We start from the raw sequence: 25,448 nt of genomic DNA, 5'->3' as shown, positions 1-25,448 counted from the left end.
TACGCGCACCACAAGCATGCCAGCCAATTATCTGTCGAGCTGTTACTAGTTATTTATGTATTTTATGAAGCTTTTGAGGCTGAGCAAATTTCCTGTGCACGCTGCGGCACGGCGCTCATTAGATTTTTATATACATGAACACTGGCAAGCTTTCCCTCACTCAGATACTTGTCTACTGTGTGTGTGTGTGTGTGTGTGTGTGTGAGAGAGAGAGAGAGAGAGAGAGAGAGAGAGAGAATGCTATGACCGTGTCCGGAGAATCTTTCCATAATTATGTGTCTGTGACCCTCTGCTCACCCTAAAGAAATAATGTCGGCGTTTGGACTGCTTACCATCCGTTTCACGAACTGAGTGTCGGACTCACAAGGTACCGGTAATTGTGCAGCGGTGTCTTTGACTATACAGTTTTATGATACAGGCGTCTGATGGGTGTGGAGTACCGATACGAGGCTCAACTCTTGGGTGTGATTTTGTGGAGAGCGGTTAAAGAGTCGTGTCCTGGCTGGGAAGGGAATGTGAAGAGCACACGACGCCTCGCTATCACCTTCTGGCCCTCTTTCCTGTCATTCCTGTGGACGAGAAACATTCCACGAAGACCTCACAAGCGGCGCCTTCTACCTCGCTGCCGCGAAGGACGGGTAATTGCGGCCGCGTCAGATGCGCCTCGGCCGGGGGCAATTGTATCTGTATTTATAAAAGGAAAAAAATAGAGGTCTTAATGTATAATTTGTTAGTGATTCATGATTTCTAGAATATTTTTTTAACAGGCAAAAGACATTATTCCAAACGTAAAGTTCATAATATCCGTAAATTTGTTTGTTAGGTCACTGTTTCCACACGTTCGCAGGAGTTATTTATCATAGTGGCACTGATAAAACAAATGTTGAAAACCATTATCCATTATCCAAACCATTTATCCTGAAGCAAGTATTTTTGAGCTTGGAAGACTTGTTGCCTCTCTTTCTATCTTCTATCGATATTTTCATGGTGACTGCTCTTCTGAACTTGCTAACTGCTAACTTCCCCCTCCCCGCGGCCCCGCTGCACGCGACTTTCTACTCATGCTCATCCCTATACTGTCCAAACACCTTATGCAAAAGTTAACCAGCATCTTCACTCTTTCACCCCTCACGCTGGTAAACTCTGGAACAATCTTTCTTCTTCTGTATTTCCTCCTGCCTACAACTTGAACTCTTTCAAGAGAAGGGTATCTGGACACCTCTCCTCCCGAAATTGACCTCCCTTTCGGCCACCTCTTTAGATTTTTTTTGTAAGCAGCGAGAAGCGGGATTTTATTTTGTATTGTTTACTTTTTTTGTGCCCTTGAGCTGTTTCCTTTCTTGTAAAAAAAAAAATATATATATATATATATATATATATATAAATCTATATATATATATATATATATATATATATATATATATATATATATATATATATATATATATATATAATTTTATGATGTGGGACTTTATCAAACGCTTTCTGGAAATCAAGATAGACTACGTCCACTGATTTGGTTACGTCATAAATTGAGAAGAGATCGGTATCAAAGGTCAGTAGGTTTGACAGGCAAGATCTTTTGTTACGGAAGCCATGTTGTGAATCTCCAATTAATGAGTGGCTTTCGAGGTAACTCACAATTTTGTCTCTAATTATGCTCTCGAGTAGCTTACCTACAATTGAAGTTAGACTAATGGGTCGGTAGTTACCTGGTATTTTTTTGTCTCCTTTCTTAAAAATCGGTGTCACGTTAGCCTTTTTCCAATCCGAAGGGACGATGCCTTGTCGCAAGGACATATTGAATAGGGTAGTGAGGGAGGAGAGTATTTCGCTCTTTGTTTCTTTAAGCAGAATAGGATATACTTTGTCGGGTCCGGGACTTTTATTTGTTTTAAGTGAATGGAGAGCTTTAAGGACTTCATCGGTTGTTATTTCAAAATTAGGCAATGCATGTTCGAGATTTACAATTGTACTGGTGTTGTTGGTAGCGAGAGGAAGACTGTTAGTATTAAACACCGAGGAAAAGTAATTGTTTAAGAGGTTTGCAATATGTTGGCTATCAGTCACTAGTGCACCGTCGCTGTTTGTTAAAGGTCCAATACCACTTTTGATCGCCTTTCTGTTGTTTATGTAACTGAAGAAAGATTTCGGATTATTTTTACAGTTGGCTGCAATATTTTCTTCATATCTACGCTTTGCCTGACCTACTAGTCTTTTTTCTCGTCGCCTGGCATCATTATAAAGTCTAATGTTTTCGGGCGTGCTTTGTTCTTTCTTTAACCTGTAAAACAATTTTCTCTCATTGACTGATTGTTTAATTTCGCTATTAAACCACGGTGGACTTTTATTAGTGTTAATTCGCTTCTCGCACAAGGGGACGAATGTGTTCTGCTGAGTGAGTAAGTGATTTTTAAGGTTTAGCCAGGCTTCATCTACGTTGCCGTCATCTGTTAGTTGTATTTCTGTTAGTTTTTGTCGGATTTCTACGAAGTTAGCTCTTTTGAAATTGGGCACCTTTACTTTATTTTCAGTCACTGATGATTGAGCTCTAATGTCGACGCGCACTAATTTATGATCGCAAGAACCGAGGTGTTCTCCTACCGTGACATTACTGACTAGGTTATCTTGGGTCGTTATAACAAGGTCGAGTATATCATTTTGTCGAGTTGGCTCAGAAACCATTTGGCTTAGATAATTTTCTTCTAGAAATTCGATCATTCTATGTGACTCGCCTTCTGTACCTGACAGTGTCGCCCAGTCGATATGGGGGAGGTCAAAGTCTCCTAATATCAGTGAGTCGTTGTTATTAAGTGACTACCTTAAGACGCTGTACATTTCAAGGTCGTCATCGAGTGATTGACCGGGAGGTCTGTAGGTGATAGATATATTTAAATTGACTTTTGCAATGTTTACTCGCACGCACAAATGTTCAACGTTTCTGTTTCCCGGTGTTTTGTCAGTGGGTTGCAAATAGCTTTTGACATAAAGGGCGACGCCACCGCCTCTACGGTTTACACGATCTTTGTTGAAGAGTCTGTAGCCATCTATGTTGTATTCGGATCTTAAATCAATATTTGTGGTGTCGATAAATGTTTCGGTTATAGCAATTATATCAAAATTTTCTGTTAAAGCAAGACATCTCAGTTCATCAAATTTGTTTCTTAGGCTACGCGCATTGAAACTAAGGATTTTTAAGTTATCTAGAGGCTTGGTAATAGAGGTGGTGGTACTTGCGGGATCACGGTTACGGGGGAGAGAGAGAGAGAGAGAGAGAGAGAGAGAGAGAGAAATTACGTCAGCCAGATGAGGGATTAAGTGAAGAATTAATGACACTGAGGTCCCGTGCGTTGGGTAAGCATAACTATTTCTTGGTGCGCTGTAAGAGAACGTGTCTGCAGTGGCTTGCTCGGCGGTACAGCACACAGATGTACCCCAGCAGCAGTCAGCCGGGCAACATGCTCGACGCTCCCGCCCCACGCTTCGCCTCAGCTCCCGGCCAGCCTGCAGCCCCCGCCCCGGTGAGGCCGCTGAGCTGGGCGCCGTACACCCCCTCCCTGGACCAAGAGAAGGCCGCCAAGGAGAAGGTGGGCGAAGAGGGGGACGGTTGTGCTCCTCTGAACACCCGGACATGGTTTATTCCTGACACACTCCCCTTGGAAATTATTATACTCTCCCCGGAACATTAATTTTCCCCGTGGACGTTCCCTCAGCCCCTGGACATACCCTTCCCTGGACATTTCCCCGTGGACGTTCCCTCAGCCCCTGGACATACCCTTCCCTGGACATTTCCCCGTGGAGGTTCCCTCAGCCCCTGGACATACCCTTCCCTGGACATTTCCCCGTGGACGTTCCCTCAGCCCCTGGACATACCCTCCCATGGACATTTCCACGTGGACGTTCCCTCAGCTCCCTGGACATACCCTTCCCTGGACATTTCCACGTGGACGTTCCCTCAGCCCCTGGACATACCCTTCCCTGGACATTTCCACGTGGACGTTCCCTCGGCCCCCTGGACATACCCTTCCCTGGACATTTCCCCGTGGACGTTCCACGGGCCCCTGGACATACCCTTCCCTGGACATTTCCCCGTGGACGTTCCTCGGCCCCTGGACATACCCTCCCTGGACATTTCCCCGTGGACGTTCCTCGGCCCCTGGACATACCTCCCTGGACATTTCCACGTGGACGTTCCCTCGGCCCCCTGGACATACCCTCCCCTGGACATTTCCCCGTGGACGTTCCCTCGGCCCCCTGGACATACCCTCCCCTGGACATTTCCCCGTGGACGTTCCCTCGGCCCCCTGGACATACCCTCCCCTGGACATTCCCTCAGCCCCCTGGACATAATTTCCCCTGGACATTCTCACTCCATGACCATAGCATTTTACCTTTAACTTCTCTATCACTTTTTTTTTTTACGTCATGGCCTATTGCGCCGGTAGGCTTCTTCCCGGTGGATCCTGATGGTCGGCCCATGGCTTCTTCCCGGTGGGGCCTGATGGTCGGCCCAGCCCGTTCTGGCGCAGGCGAGTGTTTATAGTGGCGCCATCTTGCATTGGCTCATGCTGCCCTCCCGGAGCTCATCTTTAATCCAAGAATCTAGAGTCCGGGTTGATAGGTGGTCTTCTGGACATCATGTGGGTAGTTTTAAGCCACTCGGCGGCGGCTGAAAAATCCCAGCTTGGTGGCACCGGGCGGGGATTGAACTCGCGTCGTCCTGAACGCGGCGCCGTCATGCTATCCATTCAGCCACCGTCTTACGCCAGTGGTTCCCAAAGCCGTGGCCGCGACCCAAATGAGGGTCGTGAGAGTGTTCCTGAGGGTTGCTGGAGGCTCTTGGAAAAAAAACATAATAGTTATTATCTCAAACTGTAAAGGACGATTTTTAAAATGACAGTTAAGTCAAATTTACATTTTTCAGTAATGTCGTTGTATTAGTTCAGTAGGACAGCATGAAGATTCTCATTAACACACACTAACAAAAGTAGCGTTGTACTAAAGCGCCCATCCAGTGCGGCACGTCACACCAGCAGCATATTCACGTATATAACACGTGTCCACACACACCCAGTGCGGCACGTCACACCAGCAGCATATTCACGTATATAACACGTGTCCACACACACCCAGTGCAGCACGTCACACCAGCAGCATATTCACGTATATAGCACGTGTCCACACACACCCAGTGCGGCACGTCACACCAGCAGCATATTCACGTATATAGCACGTGTCCACACACACCCAGTGCGGCACGTCACACCAGCAGCATATTCACGTATATAACACGTGTCCACACACACCCAGTGCGGCACGTCACACCAGGAGCATATTCATGTACAGAACACGTGTCCACACACACCCAGTGCGGCACGTCACACCAGCAGCATATTCATGTACAGAACACGTGTCCACACACACCCAGTGCAGCACGTCACACCAGCAGCATATTCACGTATATAACACGTGTCCACACACACCCAGTGCGGCACGTCACACCAGCAGCATATTCACGTATATAACACGTGTCCACACACACCCAGTGCGGCACGTCACACCAGCAGCATATTCACGTACAGAACACGTGTCCACACACACCCAGTGCGGCACGTCACACCAGCAGCATATTCACGTACAGAACACGTGTCCGCCGGGATAGCAGCGAGGAGGCGGAGGACAAATTCATAAATATCTGGAAGTATAACACATGATTATAATTGGAAACAAGTTCAGATCAAGACTGTGTTAAGGGTCGCCAGGCCAGGCCAAGACTGTGTTAAGGGTCGCCAGGCCAGGCCAAGACTGTGTTAAGGGTCGCCAGGCCAGGCCAAGACTGTGTTAAGGGTCGCAGCCAGCCAGGAGGGTATTAAAAATAGCGTGGCGCGGCATGCCCCTGCAATACTTATCGCTGCCACAGTGCAGGGTCCATATATTCATAAATGTATCTGGCTCCCATCACGACAACTTCCCAAGGCCACGGAGAAGATTAATAGAATATTCATGGATTTATTTCCCGGTCACGGTGCAGAAGTCGGGCATATTTTATTTTTTCTAGGCTCACGTAACTGTCCATGGAAATCCCAGAAACTTCTACGAGAGGCTTTTCAAGCCTGAGGCGCCGATACGTTAAGATTACTACGGCCTGGAGTGCCAGGTGGCGGTGCTCGACCCTCTGTGTGTGTGTGTTGGCGAGGGAAGTGTTCTGCTGGTGTGTGGGCGGCTGTGCTTCCCCGCCCGCCCCAGCCAGCACACGCCCATGGGACCGGTTCCTTATCCAAGAATTAGAAAAAGCACACAGTGAAGGCCGCCGGTACACAAGGCAGACAGAAAGATAAGCAGGCAGGCATTGTGGCAGGCATACAGGTAGCTAGGTGGGTAGGAAGGCAGGTAGTAGTAATAATAATAATAATAATAATAATAATAATAATAATAATAATAATAATAATAATAATAATAATAATAATAATAATAATAATAATAATAATAATAATAATAATAATAATAATAATAATAATAATAATGATAATGATAATAATAATAACACAGGCGGATTCGAACGCTGGTCCCCGACTGTGTGACCTCGAGAAGGATGGAGTCCAGGACGCCGCGCTGAGGCCCACGCTGCTGCAGGTGTGTGTGTGTGTGTGTGTGTGTGTGTGTGTGTGTGTGTGTGTGTGTGTGTGTGTGTGTGTGTGTGTGTGTGTGTGTGTGTGTGTGTGTGTTGGTCAGGTCGAGGGTTTGGCGGTGTCCCGACGTTCCCTCCTGCAGGTGGCGACCATCCTGCTGTCGTCGCTGGCCACGCTGCAGTTCGGCATAAGCTACTCCTGGCCCAACTCCCTCGCCGGCGACCTCCGCACCGACAACTCCACGCTCCTCGGCCACCAGATCTCCGTCACCTCCGTCGGCCACGACCTCGTCGGTGAGTCCCTGCGGCCTCGCGCCCACTAACACTCGATGGCACTAACCTCCCGCAGCATGCATGGCCTTCGAAGGGCACTGTTCGACGGCTCTCCCTGGCACGCCCTGCCAGCCCGGCCACTCTTCGCAGACGCCCCCAGTCAGGTGTTGGCGGCGGATTTGGCACGTTTTTTTCCAGTTTCCTCGCTCCGTGGCGTCACCTTCATCATCCAGCATCGGTTTTCAGCGCGGGGCTCTCTGGACTCCTCTCAGCAACACGAACATTTTTTCCCTGCATGTCGGTGGGTTGCTCTGCTGTTTGTTCAGACTCCCAGGAAGCGCTGCCTTCCTGAAGGATCAGCGCGGCACCCGCACAGTAATCCTTGACGTTACAGTTGGATGGTCCGGCCAAAACAAGGAGGCGTCCGATGAACTTTTGCTGTGTCCCTCCCTGGCCACGCCTCTGGTCCTGAGCGAGGAGGCCGACGAGGCGGCGCGGGCATGGCTCGGGCCGCCGCTGCTTATGCCCCATCACTTGCCTGCGTCTTGCAGGGGCCTGTAGGCTGTGCACCCCCACCCCCCTGCGGTCCACTTCTAACAGGCGTGGCGACACAGGAGTCAGGACCTGACTCCCACGACCAAGATGAGGGAGGTCATAGCCAGGGCTGGGTGGTGCTCCTGCATCAGGGGTCACGGGGGGGAGATAGTTCCGCACCCGCGGCCCTTCACGCATGGCTTCCTCGTGTCTCGGGGAGTCCCGCCACACCGTGGTGACCGATTGGTCCCTCTGACTGTTCAGCACTTACGGGTAGAGTGCCCCAGTCCAGGGGACCTGCGAAACGGTGCCCCTCCCGGTGCAGGGGCACATTTTCTCTCCCCCCTGGTGCTGGGGTAAGAGGCGCCCTCCCCGGGACATGCAAGAACCCATGCCTGCAAGAGGTTGGCGTCTGTTAACCCACAAAAAACGATCCTCCCGGAAACAGAAGACGCCAAGCCGTGCACACGCCTGGTGGCCTCCTTCCCCTAATGCCATGCACCGTGTTTATGTGCAGGCAGCGTGTGGCGAGGGGGACTCAGCACGACGCCTCACCGCTTCTCAGAAAAGTTGTTCGGCGACATGAACAAAGGTGCTTCAGTGAATGCCATTAATTTTTTTTCACAACAAAGGAGGAGGCAGCTCTAGGGCACAAAAAAGGAAACAATAATACAAAAAAAGCCCGCTGCTCGCTGCTCCTAAAAAAGAATCAAAAGAGGTGGCCGAAAGAGAGGTCAATTTCGGGAGGAGAGGTGTCCTGATACCCTTCTCTTGAAAGAGTTCAAGTCGTAGGCAGGAGGAAATACAGATGAAGGAAGATTATTCCAGAGTTTACCAGTGTGAGGGATGAAAGAGTGAAGATGCTGGTTAACTCTTGCATAAGGGATTTGGACAGTACAGGGATGAGCATGAGTAGAAAGTCGTGTGCAGCGGGGCCGCGGGAGGGGGGGAGGCATGCAGTTAGCAAGTTCAGAAGAGCAGTCAGCGTGGAAATATCGATAGAAGATAGAAAGAGAGGCAACATCGCGACGGAATTTAAGAGGTAGAAGACTATCAGTAGGAGGAGGAGAGCTGATGAGACGAAGAGCCTTAGACTCCACTCTGTCCAGAAGAGCTGTGTGAGTGGAGCCTCCCCACACGTGAGATGCATACTCCATACGAGGGCGGACAAGGCCCCTGTATATGGATAGCAACTGCGCGGGGGAGAAGAACTGGCGGAGACGATACAGAACGCCCAACCTCGAGGAAGCTGATTTAGCGAGAGAGGAGATGTGAAGTTTCCAGTTGAGATTTTGAGTTAAGGATAGACCGAGGATGTTTAGTGTTGAAGATGGTGATAGCTGGGTGTTGTCGAAGAATAGGGGATAGGTGTTTGGAAGATTGTGTCAAGTTGATAGGTGGAGAAATTGAGTTTTTTAAGCATTGAAGGACACAAGGTTCCTTCTGCCCCAATCGGAAATGATAGCAAGGTCTGAGGTTAAGCGTTCTGCAGCCTCCAGTCTAGAGTCGTGTACTTCCTGTTGTGATGGTCTTCTATTGAAAGAAGTTGAATAATACAGAGTGGAGTCGTCGGCGTATGAGTGGCAAGGACAGTAATATTAATCAATCCATCCCCTCAGCCACCCTCCACCCCCTCTTTCACCCCCCCCCCCATCTCTCTCTCTCTCTCTCTCTCTCTCTCTCTCTCTCTCTCTCGTAACTGCTGCCATGAGCCGTCCATCGCCCGCTGAGGGCCAGCGCTATAGCGGCTCGTCGTCCCCGCAGGCAGCCTGATGTTCGCGGGCGTCGGGCTGGGCATCCTCCCGTCGAGCTGGCTGGTGGGGAGGTTCGGCCGCCGCATCTGTATGATCGCCCCGACCCTGCCCACCTTCCTCGGCTGGGCACTAATCGCCTTCGCGCACAACGACATCCTCATCTTTATCGGCAGGTGAGTCACGCAACGCGCCGCCGGGTCTCTTAAGGGTAGTGCAGCCATTGTCGGGATCGGAAGTCGAAGCTGAGGAGTCAGATCACTGGTCTTCCGGGGTCAGACGCCGGGTTATGTGTTGGGGCGGGTGGCGCGCGCCGCTGCCGCTTGAGTACAGAATGCAAATAGTGCTGGTAAAGGCTGCTCATGAAAATCCACTGACGGAAAGATTTACATATATTAAGCGGATGAACCGTTTTCTAAGTAACAAATATCTTAGGGTCACTAAAAACAAAGGGAACTCAGTGAGGTTGGAACGGGACCTTGAGTCTGTGGCGGGAAGTAACCCCCCACCCCGGGACCCAGGGTCAGCGTGACGTCCGGGTTACCATGCACACTTAACCTTTCCCAGGTTCCCCAGGTACCCATTCCTCGACCAGCCCGAAAGAGAGGTTGAACAGCTGGGTGGGAAGCGCCCTGCCTGCCCGGGCCGGGATTCAAGCCGAGGCCCGCGGATGTGTAGCTGGGCGTGTTAACGCCTTCAGCACCACTAGTATATTGTATCTAGAAGTTGAATAGCTCCGTCCTGACGCAGCGCTATGCGTGTACCTGGAAACTTAATAACAGTCCCTTAGAAATAACTAACTCCTAACAGCCCCTGCCTGCAGTAACGCCTCGCCGCCCCGCAGGTTTGTCTCCGGCCTGAGCCTCGGGATGATGGTGCAGGCCTCCAAGATCTACGTGGCGGAGATCTCCAACGCCAGCATCCGCGGCACGGCGTGCACCTTCATGGAGATGGTAAAGCTGGGCGGCTTCGTGCTGGTGGTTGCGGTGGCCATCAAGGTGTCCTGGTACGTCATCGCCGGCAGCCTCGCCGTGCTGGCGCTGGTGTACGGCGGCGCCATGCTGGCCGTGCCCGAGAGCCCCAACTTCCTCGCCGTGCAGGGCAGGGAAGAAGAGGCCCGCCGAGTCCTCCGGCGATTCCGAGGCCCCGGGGCGGACGTGGACGCGCAGCTGGCCCTCCTGAGGCACCGCAACCAGCGCAGCGACGGAGCCTCGGGGTTCGCGGCGCTGCTCAAGCGGGACGTGCTGAGGAGCGTGGCGGCGCTGCTGCTGCTGATTACGTTTCGGAGCATGTGTGGCTGCGAGATGATCACCGTGCACTGCACACGCATGCTGCTGGCCACCGGCGTCACCCTGGACCACACGCTGGGCACCCTCATCGTCAACTCGGCCTACGTGCTCGGGGGGCTCTGCCTCACCATGACGGTGGACCGCCTGGGCCGCCGCCGGTCCATGCTGGTGTCCCTCGCCGTCATGCTGGCGGGCAACACGGTGCTGGGCTGCTACTGCTACTCCTTCCCGGCGAGCGCCGTGCCCGGGCTGGACATCGAGCTCTTGTCTCCGCTGGACGCCAACACGACGGTCTCCTACCTCGCCGGCAACACGACTGTTCCCTACATCGCCGGGCAGAGGTGAGGAGCGCTGGCAGGAGAAATACCGCGCCTGTATAGTCATGTGAAAGTCAGTTTCTTGAGCGATGTCTGAGGCATAGTCCACTGGCCCTCCGCCCCGCTGCATGGGCAACACTGAGGCGTGACGTGTGCATGTCTTTGCAGTGACACCGGTGACGCGGAGCGGCTGCTGCCGCTGCTCTGCTTCCTGGCCGTCGCCTTCGGGGCCGGCCTGGGCATCGCCAACATTCCTCTGGTGCTGGCGGTCGAGTACTTCCCGACCAACATCAGGGCCGAGGTAAGGCACGCATCTCCCCGTCAGTAAGTCAGCAGCGTCAGGAGTCACCGTTGATCACCTCCGCGACAAAGGTGTTTCCAATCAGTGTCCTTCTCCTTGGCTGATGTTTGTGGCTCCGCGACGCCCCGGCAAAGGCTCATCTCTCCTCTTGTCTGACCTGACTCCTAGCAATCCTGTTCTGTTAGTTTGCTTGTCCATCTGTTATCAGGTCGACGCGTGGTGTGGCTGCTCAAGTGGATTTTTCAATCCTACAATCGTCACTAGATTATTTACAACTTTTTATAATAATAATAATAATAATAATAATAATAATAACAATAATAATAACAATAATAATAATAATAATAATAATAATAATAATAATAATAATAATAATAATAATAATAATAAATGGTTTATTCATTTGTTGGCAGCCATGAGGCTGAAAATACACAAAATACAATGAGATTTATGTGATGAGTAATGGGGGAAGTGGGGAAGGGTGGTGTGAGTGTGTGTGTGTGTGTGTGTGTGTGTGTGTGTGTGTGTGTGTGTGTGTGTGTTGGGGTGGAGGGGTCATGTGATCATGGAGGTATTTACGGTCTCTCTCTCTCTCTCTCTCTCTCTCTCTCTCTCTCTCTCTCTCTCTCTCTCTCTCTCTCTCTCTCTTCACACTGACGAAGACAGGCAAAGCCTCCAAGAGGATTTGCACAAAATTTCAGCTTGGTCGGATAAATGGGAGATGCCCTTTAACGTAGACAAGTGCCAGGTCCTTCAAGTTGGAACAAGGAATAAGAAGTTCGATTACGAAATGCGCGGCGTTAAACTCAAAAGCGTTCAATGCGTCAAGGACTTGGGGGTCAAAATCGCGTCAAACCTCAAATTCTCACAGCAATGCATCGATGCAGCAAATAAAGCGAATAGAATGTTGGGCTTCATTAAAAGAAACTTTTTATTCAAGAATAAAGATGTAATATTTCCACTCTACAATAGTTTAGTCAGACCCCACTTGGAATATGCGGTACAGTTTTGGTCTCCCCACCATGCAAAGGACATTGCAAAATTAGAAGGTGTTCAGCGTCGGGCAACAAAAATGATCCCTTCCTTGCGCAACAAATCTTATGAAGAAAGGCTTTCCACCCTTAACATGTTCTCTCTTGAGAAACGTCGCCTCCGAGGAAAACTGATCGAATGTTTTAAAATACTTAATGGTTTCACGAATGTAGACAGATCAACATTGTTTATGATCGATGACACAACAATGGCGTAAAACTCAGATGTAGACAAGTAAATTCAGACTGCACCAAATTTTTCTTCACTAACGTTGTAGTGCGAGAATGGCATAAGCTCCCACCATCAGTGGTCCAGTGTAACACGATTGACTCCTTCAAAAACAAGCTCGACCGTCACTTCCATCAACTTAATATCAACTAGAGTTGAAATGCATTGTTTTGGAGTCTTCTGATTAATGTAGAATCACTTAGGTTTAAGGACAGACCACTTAGTCTGGACCATGGGGTCTGTGTGGTCTGATTTTCTATGTAAATCTATGTAAATCTCTCTACAGGGCTGCGGGCTGTGCATGGTGTGGATGGCGTCGTGCACCGCAGTCATGCTGCAGCTGTACAGCGTCCTCCTGGACAGCCTCACCATCGCCGGCATCTACTGGTTCTTCGCTCTCAGCGCCATGGCCGCCACGGTGCACACGCTTTGCTGCATCAGGGAGACCAGCAAGTGCGACATTGGCTGAGGCGGGGTGAGAGAGAGAGAGAGAGAGAGAGAGAGAGAGAGAGAGAGAGAGAGAGAGAGAGAGAGAGAGAGAGAGAGAGAGAGAGAGAGAGTGTGTGTGTGTGTGTGTGGCAAGTGCCTCCACTACATTGGCTGAGGTCCAGTGACAACTCCCCCTAAGCCCGTGTTGGTCTCCACGACACACTCCCGGAGGGTCGTGCGGTGCGTCTCCAGGCGCTGCGACACACACGGGCGGGCGCCACGCACCCGCGACACCTCCGGGGAGAGGCACACACAAACACTGCAGATAAAGCACATTCAGACATCATCTCCCAAACGAAGCAATGAGCGCGAGTATGCAGCGCCGCCAGCCTATACAGAGAGAGTCGGTTTCACGAGAGCTGGCGGCCTAAGCCTTCAGGGGTGGACTCGCGGTCTTGGTAAAATTACTTAGGTGATGGCCGCGCGGCCGGGTGGGTCTATGGGCTGTATTTTAAGACACCATCGCTTCTCACATCAACTCTTTCTAAAGGTCAAAGAGGGGATCAATCTGTTTTTCATGAGTGTTTTTTAAGGTTCATGGCACAGAAGAAGGGTCAAACTACCACCAGGGTCATAAAACTACCCCTGGAAAGGCTTACAGTTCCTACGAAAGCCATGTCAAATATATGAACTTGGGCGACGAAATGTTTTAAAATACGACCCTATGAGCCATATCTTCACACCAGCGGTTTTTTCCCGTGCGGTTGGTCTGCAGCAGTGCATAGAATACTTGTCAGTTTGTCGGTGTTTTCTCGAGATGGAGGACGCACAGAAGAGTGATCAATGTGTATATAATGGACAGGGGGTTAATAAAGGAGAGGCTACGTACTGTACATGGCGGACCCACCCAACAATCAGCTCGAGGCATGGAGGTAAAATTATTGGTGGAGTCGACACGGCCCGCTAACCCCATGCATTGAGGTGAAGCCGACGAACTGTCAAATTTGCGGCCAGAAGATGGGCTTTTTTTATTATTGTTTTCTTTTTTTGTGTGTGCCCTTGAGCTGTCTCCTTTGTTGTAAAAAAAAAAATAAGGAACTAAACAACAGTAACACGAGGAGGATATTTTTCCATCTACTGAATCACTTATCAGTCTGTTTGAAACCTTTATATCTGTCTATCTATCCAAGGGCGGATCCAGCCTTGAGTTTTGGGGGGGGCCAACTGTTCATCGACGACGGACTGTACACATGGAATTAAGTCACATCGGATTGCATTGTGCTTTTCAGGGGCATAACTCAAGAATTAGATCCAGAATACTTTTGGTCTTTATTAAGCATATATTAATATATAACATATAAGAATCACAATAATCACATCGTAATATTTAAAAAAATATGTAGCCTAATATGAATAATCGAGCTGGTAGGAAAGGATGCCTACGTACTGTGTGATGGCGCGGGGCGAGGCAGGAGACCAAGGCCCAGGTCAACAGCACCCGCACGAACAAGTGCGCTCGGCTTGGCCGAAAATGGTACCTCTTCCCAACATCATATCTCTGCCGTGGTTCAACCTAGACACTTCCAATATCTTTCATCATGAGGAGGAAGGATTGGCGATGAGATAGCAGTAAAAACTATTATGTTTTCGTTTGAAATTAATTACCACACAGGGCATTGGTGAACAACACCTATTTTTCCAAAAATTTGCAGTATCGCTCGCGCGCTGGGAGAGTGACAATAGACCCCTAGCCCGAGGTTTATGGGCTAAAGATTCGACAGCGCACGCCCTGAGTAAATTCTATATTTAGAAGTCCTTGCTGAAGCTCAACCTTGGTATTTTCCCTAATCGCTGATTGGCCGAAGAGGCCTTCCTTCTCAGCGCTTAATTCCGATTCGCTTGTGCATTGAGGCCATAGAATTGGATTTTGTTTTATGTAGTAGAGCGATGCAGTATCGACTATCGAGTTCTACATGATATGTATATGATTGAGGGAGGCTGACAGTATCTGTAACGAATTTCTTTGGGGGGGGCCAAAACATACTCTCAGAGCGTTTGGGGGGGGCCATGGCCCCGTGGCCCCCCCCCTGGATCCGCCTATGTATCTATCTACGAGACCCCAAATAAAAAAAATATATACCAATCTATCTATGAATCTATTTAGCCTATCTATCAATCAGAGAGATAGAAGATGGCGCCACTATAAACACTTGCGTGCGCCATGACGGGCTGGGGCCGAACACCATCCAGGCCCCTCAAGCAAGCCTACCGGCGCAATAGGCGGAGACTTTAAAAAAAAAAAAAAAATCAAGCAATCTATCTGTCTACAAATCTATCTATGAGGCACCGTTTGCATGCACCGCTGGCACTGACCGAAGGGGAAGGGACGCCGTGGAGGGCAGGGCCAAGAGGAGTCCTGCTGGGTGAGTTCTTGGCGCCTCACTCGTTCCCTCCTCCTTCCCTCCCTTCAATGCTGCGGCTCTCGACAGAAGGTGACTTGCCAAAGCAAAGTCCAAGGTCCTGTGTTGCTCTTCAGTAGCGAATAACCCAACTATAATTTTATTTCCCTTTCCTTCTCCTCCTCCTCCTCCTCCACCTCCTCTTCTTCCTCGGCACTCACTGCACGCAACAGCTGGCTTTGGTGCTGCCCGCGGAGGTGGAGGGCGCCGCCGCGGAGTCCTGGAAGGGATTGAGATATGTGAGCGTGTAGCCTGAAGGAAAGGAAGCAGCTCAAGAGTAAGAATTAATGAGGAAAAAAAAAGCCCGCCTGCATGAGATATCTTCACTCCTGATTGTCAAAGGATTGTAGAGGAGAGAAGAGACAGGGAAGACAGTGACAGGAGGAGGTAGGGAGAGGAGACGAATAAGGGAAGGGAGGAGGGCGGGAGAGGAGAAAGGGAGAGGAGGAAGAAGGGAGAGGAGAAGGAAGTAGGAAAAGAGAAAGTGAGAAGAGACAGGGAAGAAAGAGACAGGAGGAGGTAGGGAGAGGAGACGAATAAGGGAAGGGAAGAGGGCGGGAGAGGAGAAAGGGAGAGGAGGAAGAAGGGAGAGGAGAAGGAAAAAGAGAAAGAGAGAAGAGACAGGGAAGACAGAGACAGGAGGAGGTAGGGAGAGGAGACGAATAAGGGAAGGGAAGAGGGGGAGAGGAGAAAGGGAGAGGAGGAAGAAGGGAGAGAAGGAAGTAGGAAAAGAGAGAGGAGAGAAGGAAGAAAAGGACAGGAGGAGATAGGGAGAGGAGACTAAGGGAAGGGAGGAGGTCGGGAGAAGAGAAAGGGAGAGGAGGAAGAAGGGAGAGGAGGAGGAAGTAGGAAAAGAGAAAGAGAGAAGAGACAGGGAAGAAAGAGACAGGAGGAGGTAGGGAGAGGAGACGAATAAGGGAAGGGAAGAGGGCGGGAGAGGAGAAAGGGAGAGGAGGAAGAAGGGAGAGGAGGAGGAAGTAGGAAAAGAGAAAGAGAGCAAAAGGAGGTAAGGAGAGGAGAGAAAGGAGAGGGAGGGTGTGATGCTCCTCCTCCTCCTCCTCCTCCTCTTCCTACTACTACTACTACTACTACTATGTTTCTTTTTTTTTTACGTCTACGCCTATAGCGCCAGTAGGCTTGCTTGAGGGGCCTGGATGGTAGTCGGCCCCAGCCCATGTTGGCGCAGGCAAGTGTTTATAGTGGCGCCATCTTCCTTCCACTACTACAACTACTACTACTACTACTACTACCACTATTACTACCCCGACAGCCTCTTACCTTTGCCAGCATCGAACTCGTGATAGCCTTGAGCACAGCCTCCACGTTGGTCCCCGTCACGGCCGACACCTCGAAGAAGGGCCGATCAGCCTCAAGGCCCAGCTGCTTGCCTCGCTCCCACGTCACCTGCGTAGGGAAGGATGTGTTGGTATTATAAGATACTTTCGGTTCTCACATCAACTATTTATAAAGGTCAAAGAGGGGGGTCAGTCGGGTTCTAATGAGCGTTTCCTTAGGTTCACGGTACAGAAGAAGGGTCAAACTAACACCAGGGTCATAAAACTACTCCTGGAAATGCCCACAACTCCTACGAAAGCCTTGGCAAATATGCGTTCTTGTGCGGCGAAATGTCTTAAATACGACCCCAGATTATCGTATCCACCGTTGTACTTACCGTTTTTAGACACTTAACTATAGCAAAAAGACACTAATAATTAAACATTTCAACGGTAACTATAAATAAATGTAGTTATTGGAGTGGAGCGACAGTCTTGGGGTCGGAAATCGGAAAATATGAAGCTGAGTACGATAATCCGGAAACGCAGCTAAGATCCCTGTACATATATACTGATTATTTGATTGAGGGATAATTTATCGTTGCAGAATGGAGGAACATGCCATCCCAACCTCCAGGCAGGACAGTGTGGTTGTAAAACTAGTAATATATGTGTAGTTAGCGCCATGAAACTAAAAAGATACAATAGTAGGAACTAATGTAAGAATATATATGTCGAAACACGAGCCCGGGATCATGCGGCAGGATGGTATTGGGCACAGCTGTTTATGCCCTGAGTGAGTGTTGCTGACGCTAGAATTTGCAGCACGAATCACCACGAATCACCACGAATCAGCACTGGAAGGGTGATATTTCCGGCGTGCACATAAAGTTGGATAGATAGATAGAGAGACACATAGATGGGTAGATAGATAAAGACAATGAGATATATAGATAGATAGATAGAGAAAGATAAAGATAGAAGATTGATGGATAGGTAGATAGATAGATAGATAGAGAAAGATAAAGATAGAAGATTGATGGATAGGTAGATAGATAGATAGATAGATAGATAGATAGACGCATAGATGGGTAGATAGATAAAGACAATGAGATATATGGATAGATAGATAGAGAAAGATAAAGATAGAAGATTGATGGATAGGTAGATAGATAGATAAAAATAGATAGATGGATGGAGAGAGAGAGAGAGAGAGAGAGAGAGAGAGAGAGAGAGAGAGAGAGAGAGAGAGAGAGAGAGAGAGAGAGAGAGAGAGAGAGAGAGAGAGAGAGAGAACATTTAGAGCAGGACTTTGCGAGGTTCATTCCGATAGCGATTATTGTTATGAGATCTGGAGTAACGAAACACGCACACACACACACACACACACACACACACACACACACACACACACACACACACACACAAGAGGACATAGTAAAAAACTGAGGAAGGGAAGATGCTTGAGAGACAAAAAAATATAGCTTCCCGCAAAGAAATATAGAGGTTTGGAACGGACTGAGTGAGGATGTAGTATCGGCGAGGAGTGTGCAAAGCTTAAAGGAAAAGTTGGATAAATGTAGATACGGAGACGGGACCACACGAACGTAAAGCAGGCCCTGTAAACCACAACTAGGTAAAACACACACACACACACACACACACACACACACACACACACACACACACCTGCCTGTCGTCGTGTACGTAATGGCAGTTATCGGCCAGAACCATAATGAGTCGCTCCTGCCCCCGCGCCTCAGAACGCATCCTCTGTAACCTGAATATTGATGTTATTGTTAATGTTAGTGTTAGTGTTAGTATTGGTATGAGCATTAGTATTGTATTAGTATATTGCTATTGGTATTGGTATATAATGATAATAATAATAATAATAATAATAATAATAAGAAGAAGAAGAAGAAGAAGAACGAGGACCGAGGAAGTTTAGGCAGCGTTTTTGTAATCTGTCTTTTTTTAACACGTTTGTACCTTTCTATCGTAGCCTACTAATACCATGAACCTTTCTATCGTAGCCTACTAATACCATGAACCTTTCTATCGTAGCCTACTAATACCATGAACCTTTCTATCGTAGCCTACTAATACCATGAACCTTTCTATCGTAGCCTATTAATACCATGAACCTTTCTATCGTAGCCTATTAATACCATGAACCTTTCTATCGTAGCCTACTAATACCATGAACCTTTCTATCGTAGCCTACTAATACCATGAACCTTTCTATCGTAGCCTACTAATACCATGAACCTTTCTATCGTAGCCTACTAATACCATGAACCTTTCTATCGTAGCCTACTAATACCATGAACCTTTCTATCGTAGCCTACTAATACCATGAACCTTTCTATCGTAGCCTATTAATACCATGAACCTTTCTATCGTAGCCTATTAACACCATGAACCTTTCTATCGTAGCCTATTAACACCATGAACCTTTCTATCGTAGCCTATTAACACCATGAACCTTTCTATCGTAGCCTATTAATACCATGAACCTTTCTATCGTAGCCTATTAACACCATGAACCTTTCTATCGTAGCCTATTAACACCATGAACCTTTCTATCGTAGCCTATTAATACCATGAACCTTTCTATCGTAGCCTACTAATACCATGAACCTTTCTATCGTAGCCTATTAACACCATGAACCTTTCTATCGTAGCCTATTAACACCATGAACCTTTCTATCGTAGCCTACTAATACCATGAACCTTTCTATCGTAGCCTATTAATACCATGAACCTTTCTATCGTAGCCTATTAATACCATGAACCTTTCTATCGTAGCCTATTGACACCATGAATCTTTCTATCGTAGCCTACTAATACCATGAACCTTTCTATCGTAGCCTACTAATACCATGAACCTTTCTATCGTAGTCTATTAACACCATGAACCTTTCTATCGTAGTCTATTAACACCAAGAACTTTTATTGTCATCATTATTTAAATCCGTCCTTTTTTCCTGTTTTCTCTCCTACCGTAGCCTAGTCACACCATGAACTCTTATTGTCATCATCCCTGTTATTTGTATTCTTTTCTACTTTTCTTTCCTATACTTATAAGTCAAGAAACAGCAAGTGTCTTTACTGTACTCAACCCCTCTGAGGCAAGCTATTACCCAACGCTTGTCTTGATATATCATACTCATTCTTATGCATTCACTGTTCTGCTTGATGTTATCGCCTCGAAGGGAAGAGGAAGAGGAGGAGGAGGAGGAGGAGGAGGAGGAGATCAGTTGAATAGGTCCTACTTTCTCCTGCTGCATTAAGGCATTACCGAGAGCTTCATTATTCTTATCCTTATTCTACTTCTTATTATTATCAATAGTTATTCCTATTTATATTCTCGTGTGCTGTTTCCATAATCATTGGCTCATGTTCTTACCGAGTCGGGGCTTACACACAACCACACTTGCCAAGGCTGTCGTAGAACATGAATGCTTAATATCCTCTGTATGTGGCTTTGGGGAATAGTCGTGGTGGGAGCCTGGCCGATACGTCTCAGAATAAGGACTTAAGTCTGAGGGAGTTTCACTGTTGTGGATGCTTTATAGATAACCTGAAAGCATCTCGTTAAAAGGGGGAGGGATGGAGGGGTTGCCTTAAATTTAAAACATATACATTTACTTATGCTTGAGATAAGTAAATAAGGGTTAGGATTTTGTTTTAAGTCAGGGGATGTTAATAGAGAGAACAATTGTTTAAGTCTGAGGGAGTTTCACTGTTGTGGGTGCTTCATAGATAACCTGACAGCCTTAAAATTAAAACATATACATTTACTTATGTTTGAGATAAGTAAATAAGGGTTAGGATTTTGTTTTAAGTCAGGGGATGTTAATAGAGAGAAGAACAATTGTTTAATGGAAGAAGTACTGAGAGAAAATTGGGTTAGGGTTGCCGGGGGTGAGGTTTAAGGGGGGCTCCTCTAACAGTAAGGGAAAATAGGGTCAGGGTTGCCTTAAGGGAAGGGAAGAAGGAACAATGGCAGCACTGGGCTTCGACACACACACACACACACACACACACACACACACACACACACACACACACACACACACACACACACACAATATCTATCAATCCATTTTTTTCTTCTTTCCTACATTAGATTATTGCACCAGGGAAGTTTAGTCAGCGTTTTTGTAGTCTCATTTTTAACTCTTTCCTTCACTACTGCACTTGTACACACACACACACACACACACACACACACACACACACACACACACACACACATACACGCACATTATCTATCTATCCATTTTTTTCTTTTTTCCTACATTAGCAAGTAAGTTTAGTCAGCGTTTTTGTAGTCTCATTTTTTACTCTTTCCTTCACTACTGCACTTGTACACACACACACACACACACACACACACACACATACACACACATTATCTATCTATCCATTTTTTTCTTTTTTCCTACATTAGCAAGTAAGTTTAGTCAGCGTTTTTGTAGTCTCATTTTAAACTCTCTCCTTCACTACTCCACTTGTACTCACCAGGTCCTGACGCTCTCGTAGGTGTCTTCCCGGGTCACGTCGTACACGAGGAGCAGCGCGGCGGCGGCGAGGGGGTCCTGGGGGGGCGCCGTGAGGGCCGCCCACGCCTCGGCCCAGCCCGCGTCCCACAACTGTAGCCGCACCAGCCGACCCTCGACCCGCACCTCACGCACGCGGAACGGAAGACCTGCGGGAGAGGGGGAGCCAGACGCCTTAGAACAGCTCCCTTCGTCTGTATATCCTCCCTTTGTCTGTATATCCTTCCTATGTCTGTATTTCCTCCTGCCTACGACTTAAACGCTTTCAAAATACATCTGAATAGCCTCCCTTTGTCTGTATATCCTCCCTTTGTATTTCCTCCCTTATCAAACGTGGGTATGTAAGCCCAGAAATGTGTGAAAATATAATCCTTGGTGCAGAAGCCTTGTTAAACAGTCACTAGGCTCATAAAACTACCCATGGAAATACTGACACAACCTCTACGAAAGGCTTACCAAACGTGGGTGTGTAAGCCGCGAAATGGGTGAAAATATGGTCCTTGGATATTCATGATGCAGAAGCCTCGTTAACCCAATAGTAGCGACGGTCCAAATATGTGGCTTTACCGTGTACTAGCGACGGGCCAAATTTTTCCCATGATATAAACCCCCAACATAGATGATGCATAAACTGATCACAAATGCGTTGATAGGTACATATTATGAAATGGTTTGCGTGAGAGATGATTTTTTCTCATCAATTCGCTTAGAGGGGACTTTAAGAAACATGATCCCCGCAGCTACCGGGTTAAACAGTCACTAGGCTCATAAAACTACCCATGGAAATACTGACACAACCTCTACGAAAGCCTTACCAAACGTGGATGTACAAGTCCCGACATGGGTGCAAATATTGGCCATAGTCATTAACAAAGAGATACAGAGACAAAAACAAACAAACAGCAGGGTATATCTTTCAGAGGCATGCAGACAACATTTACTCTTGTTTTTGGTGACCTTAGCGTAGCGGTGCCCTCGGCCACTCACCGATGGTTGACACGAAGGGGAAGTTCTGCTGCTGACTGTTCTCAAACTTGGCCAGCAGGAGTCCCTTGTTGACGTTGTTGTCGCCCACCACCAGCACCTTCAGCACGCCGGGAGCCGAGCCGCGCACCGCCATCACGGCTCACCAAGGGACGGGAAGGAGGCTCAAGGGACGCCTCCAAGGGCCAGTTTTACAGTCCAATACAGCAAGTTTGTAAGCTCCCAACCAAACACAAAATACGACGAAAGTTCCTTGTATAGTGTTTGGCGTTGCTATAAAAATGAGGAAATTTTACGAAACTATACAGGAAAGTTCATTAGTATCTGGTATTGAGTGGTACTGTGGAGAAGACAGCTTGGTTGGGGCGCTTACAATGACCCTGCGTTGGACTGTCGAACTGGCCCCAAGTCTCGATCTCTGCTGACGACCCCTACCGGCTCCTGCATCCTCGGGCCACGATCTAGAAACGAGATGACGGGAGGATATAGGTTGGTATTCTCAGACATTCCTATCTCTCACATGAACTATTTCCAGATGCCAAAAGGGGGATCATTCGGGTCATCATGAGTGTTTTTATAGGTTCATGGTACAGAAGAAGGGTCAGACTACCACCAGGGTCATTAAACTACGCCTTGAAATACCCAAAACTCCGACGAGAACCGTGTCAAATATGTGTGACTGGGTGCCGAAATATTCAAGAATTTGGCGCATAATGTTTACACCACTTTTTATTTTTTTTACATCAAAGGATTCGGCTCAAGGGCAACAAAAAGAGTACAAAAAAAAAGCCCGCTACTCGCCGCTCCCACGCTAATACACATCACTGACATCTGCAAGAGTTACTGCGTCGGTGCTGGAAGAAAGCACGCCACCCGTTGAAGAGAAGACCCCTGAGCATAACAACATGACCAGATTATATAGTACAAAATAAAACCCCGCTACTCGCTGCTCCCACACTGTTACACATCACTGACATCTGCAAGAGTTACTGAGTCGGTGCTGGAAGAAGGCATGCCACCCGTTGAAGAGAAGTCCCCTGAACATAACAACATGACCAGATTACAGATTAAATGCAATATAAAAGAAAATTCGAATGAGATCTAAGAACATGTCGAATTCCCTTTCAGCGCCACGTGATGGACGCATTTATTTACTTTGGTTGTTGAAAGGGTGACTCGAAAGTGAGACTGAGCGTGCGAGAATGGCCTATGGCTTAGTGTACACATATACATATACCTACAATAGTATGCACACTTTGGGTTATGGCATGAGCTGACGCCCTCGAGTAATGTAAACGTGGTTGGGTATGTCCGTAGACTTTTACGCGCCGCTGCCGGGGTAACGCTCCACCCGCAGTATTGTGTGTCTTGTATACGTTGAAAAGTTGTGCCGATCTGGTGGAAACATCGCTGATAAAACTTCTGACCAGTCTGCCGGTGCTTAATGTGGCAGGAAGCGTCCTGAGACTATGATGAACTGAATGTCAACAGTTTGTGTGTGGCGCAAATTTTGTTGCGTCAGATCCAGGAAGTTATTTATTGGAAACCTTGTAGGGCGAACTGTGATGTAATGCTGTTACTACGAACATTAGGACGACGAGTGAGTCCCCGCTGCTGCTGTTGCTGATACTCCTACTACCACTACTACGAATACTAATAATAATAATAGTAATAATAAAAATAATAATAATAATAATAATAATAATAATAATAATAATAATAATAATAATAATAATAATAATAATAATAATAAGAAGAAGAAGAAGAAGAAGAAGAAAAAGCTGATCATGATGATGAAGAAAAAGAAGGAGGATGAGGAGAAGAACAAATATAATAATAATAATATTTGTGATAACAATAATAATAATAATAATAATAATAATAATAATAATAATAATAATAATAATAATAATAATAATAAACTGCCCATGGAAACACCAACACAACCACCTCTAAGAAAGCCTCATAAAACTACTCAAGGAAATACTAACACAACAACCTCTACCCAAACCTCGTCAAATGTCTATGAGCTTGGCCATCAAAATGTTTATCAATATGGTCATTTGGGTCACAATTTGCCTTCCCTTCCGTCTAGAGACACGATTTGCCTTCCTTTTCGTCTCCAGTTTCTATAAGTATATAAAAGAGGAAGGGAAAGACGAATTAATGCGGACCAACATACCTCGGAGCCGTGACGGAGGACGTGAGTTAGCTATGGTGTGTTGGCGTAGACGGAGTGACGGCGGGCGTGTGTGAAGCTGCAGCACGCGCGGGGTATGAGTCTTAATTGAGGCCGTGAGATAAGGCGCCGATAACACGTATATAACAACTGGCTGTTACATGTGTGTGTGAGTGTGTGTGTGTGTGTGTGTGTGTGTGTGTGTGTGTCACCCGCAGCTGATACAGATAACACACTCACATGACCATTACGTTGAACTTTATTGACTTCATTGATTTTTCCATTAAACATAAACACTAGTCTCATCTACCATATGGGTCTACACGTATTAGTCTTGTCTCTGTAACCTTTTGAAATAAACTCGTATATATTAGTGTATTGTAAACCATAAATATTGATTAATTTTATGCATACATTGTCGGAAGGAGGGGCGCCACGGACCTTCCCCCTTCGTTGTAGTGATATTTATGCAGCAATAGTGCGATGGTGTGGTGCAAGGCTTATGTATATGACGTGTTGCCTTATCACCGAGATATGCTCATGCTCTCTCTCTCTCTCTCTCTCTCTCTCTCTCTCTCTCTCTCTCTCTCTCTCTCTCTCTCTGAGTAGAATAATTATCGAGGCTAACTCTTAGATATTTATTTTTTATCCTCCTAAGGTAAGGCTTGGTGGGGGTTTTTTTTCCTTCTCTTTTCAAAAATACTCCCACGCCAAGCTGAGTCGCTGTGTCTGTGTGTCTTCCTGAGCTCTGTGTGACAGTTCTTTTCTTTACCATTACAGGAGCTGCGGATTTGAGGCCAGATCGGTGGTTCTTAATTTAAATTTGTATTAAAATAAATATGCAAAATACACATAAAATAAGGTAAATTTGTATTGAAATAGATATGCAAGATACACATAAAATAAGGTAAATTTGTATTGAAATAGATATGCAAAACACACATAAAATAAGGTAAATTTGTATTAAAATAAATATGCAAAATACACATAAAATAAGGTAAATTTGTATTGAAATATATATGCAAAATACACATAAAATAAGGTAAATTTGTATTGAAATAGATATGCAAAATACACATAAAATAAGGTAAATTTGTATTGAAATAGATATGCAAAATACACATAAAATAAGGTAAATTTGTATTAAAATAAATATGCAAACTACACATAAAATAAGGTAAATTTGTATTGAAATAAATATG

General features: G+C 47.0%; 3 protein-coding genes across 53 annotated transcripts; 1 reads left to right on the top strand and 2 right to left on the bottom strand.

Annotated features, from left to right (window-relative positions):
* The first annotated feature begins 2,898 nt into the window (after positions 1-2,898).
* Positions 2,899-21,187, top strand: LOC126988118 (solute carrier family 2, facilitated glucose transporter member 6-like). Of its 2 annotated transcripts, XM_050845921.1 has the most exons (8): positions 2,899-3,587; positions 6,550-6,633; positions 6,772-6,922; positions 9,200-9,362; positions 10,031-10,816; positions 10,961-11,093; positions 12,640-12,828; positions 21,049-21,187. In XM_050845921.1, the coding sequence occupies exons 1-7, from the start codon at positions 3,330-3,332 to the stop codon at positions 12,820-12,822; spliced, it is 1,758 nt and encodes a 585-aa protein (XP_050701878.1). In that variant the 5' UTR covers positions 2,899-3,329; the 3' UTR covers positions 12,823-12,828; positions 21,049-21,187. The 2 variants fall into 2 exon arrangements, with proteins under 2 accessions (XP_050701878.1, XP_050701879.1); XM_050845922.1 differs by lacking the exons at positions 2,899-3,587; positions 6,772-6,922; positions 21,049-21,187 and adding an exon at positions 5,715-6,374 and having other exon boundaries at positions 12,640-14,844.
* On the bottom strand, positions 15,053-20,709 carry LOC126988119 (uncharacterized). Of its 50 annotated transcripts, none has more exons than XR_007741485.1 (7): positions 19,376-20,707; positions 19,128-19,282; positions 19,035-19,065; positions 18,911-19,003; positions 18,205-18,879; positions 16,520-16,645; positions 15,323-15,461 (listed from the first exon to the last, which is right to left on the bottom strand). XR_007741485.1 is itself a non-coding variant. In XM_050845924.1 (3 exons), the coding sequence occupies exons 1-3, from the start codon at positions 18,349-18,351 to the stop codon at positions 15,399-15,401; spliced, it is 336 nt and encodes a 111-aa protein (XP_050701881.1). In that variant the 5' UTR covers positions 18,352-18,466; the 3' UTR covers positions 15,053-15,398. The 50 variants fall into 50 exon arrangements, 1 of the variants encoding a protein (XP_050701881.1); XR_007741489.1 differs by having other exon boundaries at positions 18,205-18,631; positions 18,756-18,879; positions 19,035-19,282; positions 19,376-20,705; XR_007741492.1 differs by having other exon boundaries at positions 18,205-18,662; positions 18,818-18,879; positions 19,035-19,282; positions 19,376-20,704.
* LOC126988291 (uncharacterized) lies at positions 21,042-24,383 on the bottom strand. Its single transcript, XM_050846351.1, has 3 exons — positions 24,250-24,383; positions 22,071-22,528; positions 21,042-21,232 (listed from the first exon to the last, which is right to left on the bottom strand). Exons 2-3 carry the CDS (start codon positions 22,201-22,203, stop codon positions 21,042-21,044), a joined length of 324 nt encoding a protein of 107 aa, XP_050702308.1. The 5' UTR covers positions 22,204-22,528; positions 24,250-24,383.
* Between the last annotated feature and the right edge of the window lie 1,065 nt (positions 24,384-25,448).

This window comes from Eriocheir sinensis, chromosome 68 (genome assembly GCF_024679095.1).
Source record: "Eriocheir sinensis breed Jianghai 21 chromosome 68, ASM2467909v1, whole genome shotgun sequence".
Lineage (NCBI taxonomy): Eukaryota > Metazoa > Arthropoda > Malacostraca > Decapoda > Varunidae > Eriocheir > Eriocheir sinensis.
The sequence above is the reverse complement of the archived record's forward strand: the minus strand, read 5'-3'. Positions and strand labels throughout refer to the sequence as shown.

Bases quoted from the DNA above. Each gene is read 5' to 3' on its own strand.
- LOC126988118 (XM_050845921.1), top strand. From the start codon at position 3,330: ATGACACTGAGGTCCCGTGCGTTGGGTAAGCATAACTATTTCTTGGTG. The intron at 9,363-10,030 runs GTGAGTCACGCA...GCCGCCCCGCAG, and splicing joins ATCCTCATCTTTATCGGCAG to GTTTGTCTCCGGCCTGAGCC. The intron at 11,094-12,639 runs GTAAGGCACGCA...ATCTCTCTACAG, and splicing joins CGACCAACATCAGGGCCGAG to GGCTGCGGGCTGTGCATGGT.
- LOC126988119 (XM_050845924.1), bottom strand. From the start codon at position 18,351: ATGCTCATACCAATACTAACACTAACACTAACATTAACAATAACATCA. The intron at 16,646-18,204 runs GTGTGTGTGTGT...TTCCCTACGCAG, and splicing joins ACGTACACGACGACAGGCAG to GTGACGTGGGAGCGAGGCAA. The intron at 15,462-16,519 runs GTAAGAGGCTGT...AATCCCTTCCAG, and splicing joins CGAGTTCGATGCTGGCAAAG to GACTCCGCGGCGGCGCCCTC.
- LOC126988291 (XM_050846351.1), bottom strand. From the start codon at position 22,203: ATGGCGGTGCGCGGCTCGGCTCCCGGCGTGCTGAAGGTGCTGGTGGTG. The intron at 21,233-22,070 runs GTGAGTGGCCGA...CCTCTCCCGCAG, and splicing joins CCCCTTCGTGTCAACCATCG to GTCTTCCGTTCCGCGTGCGT.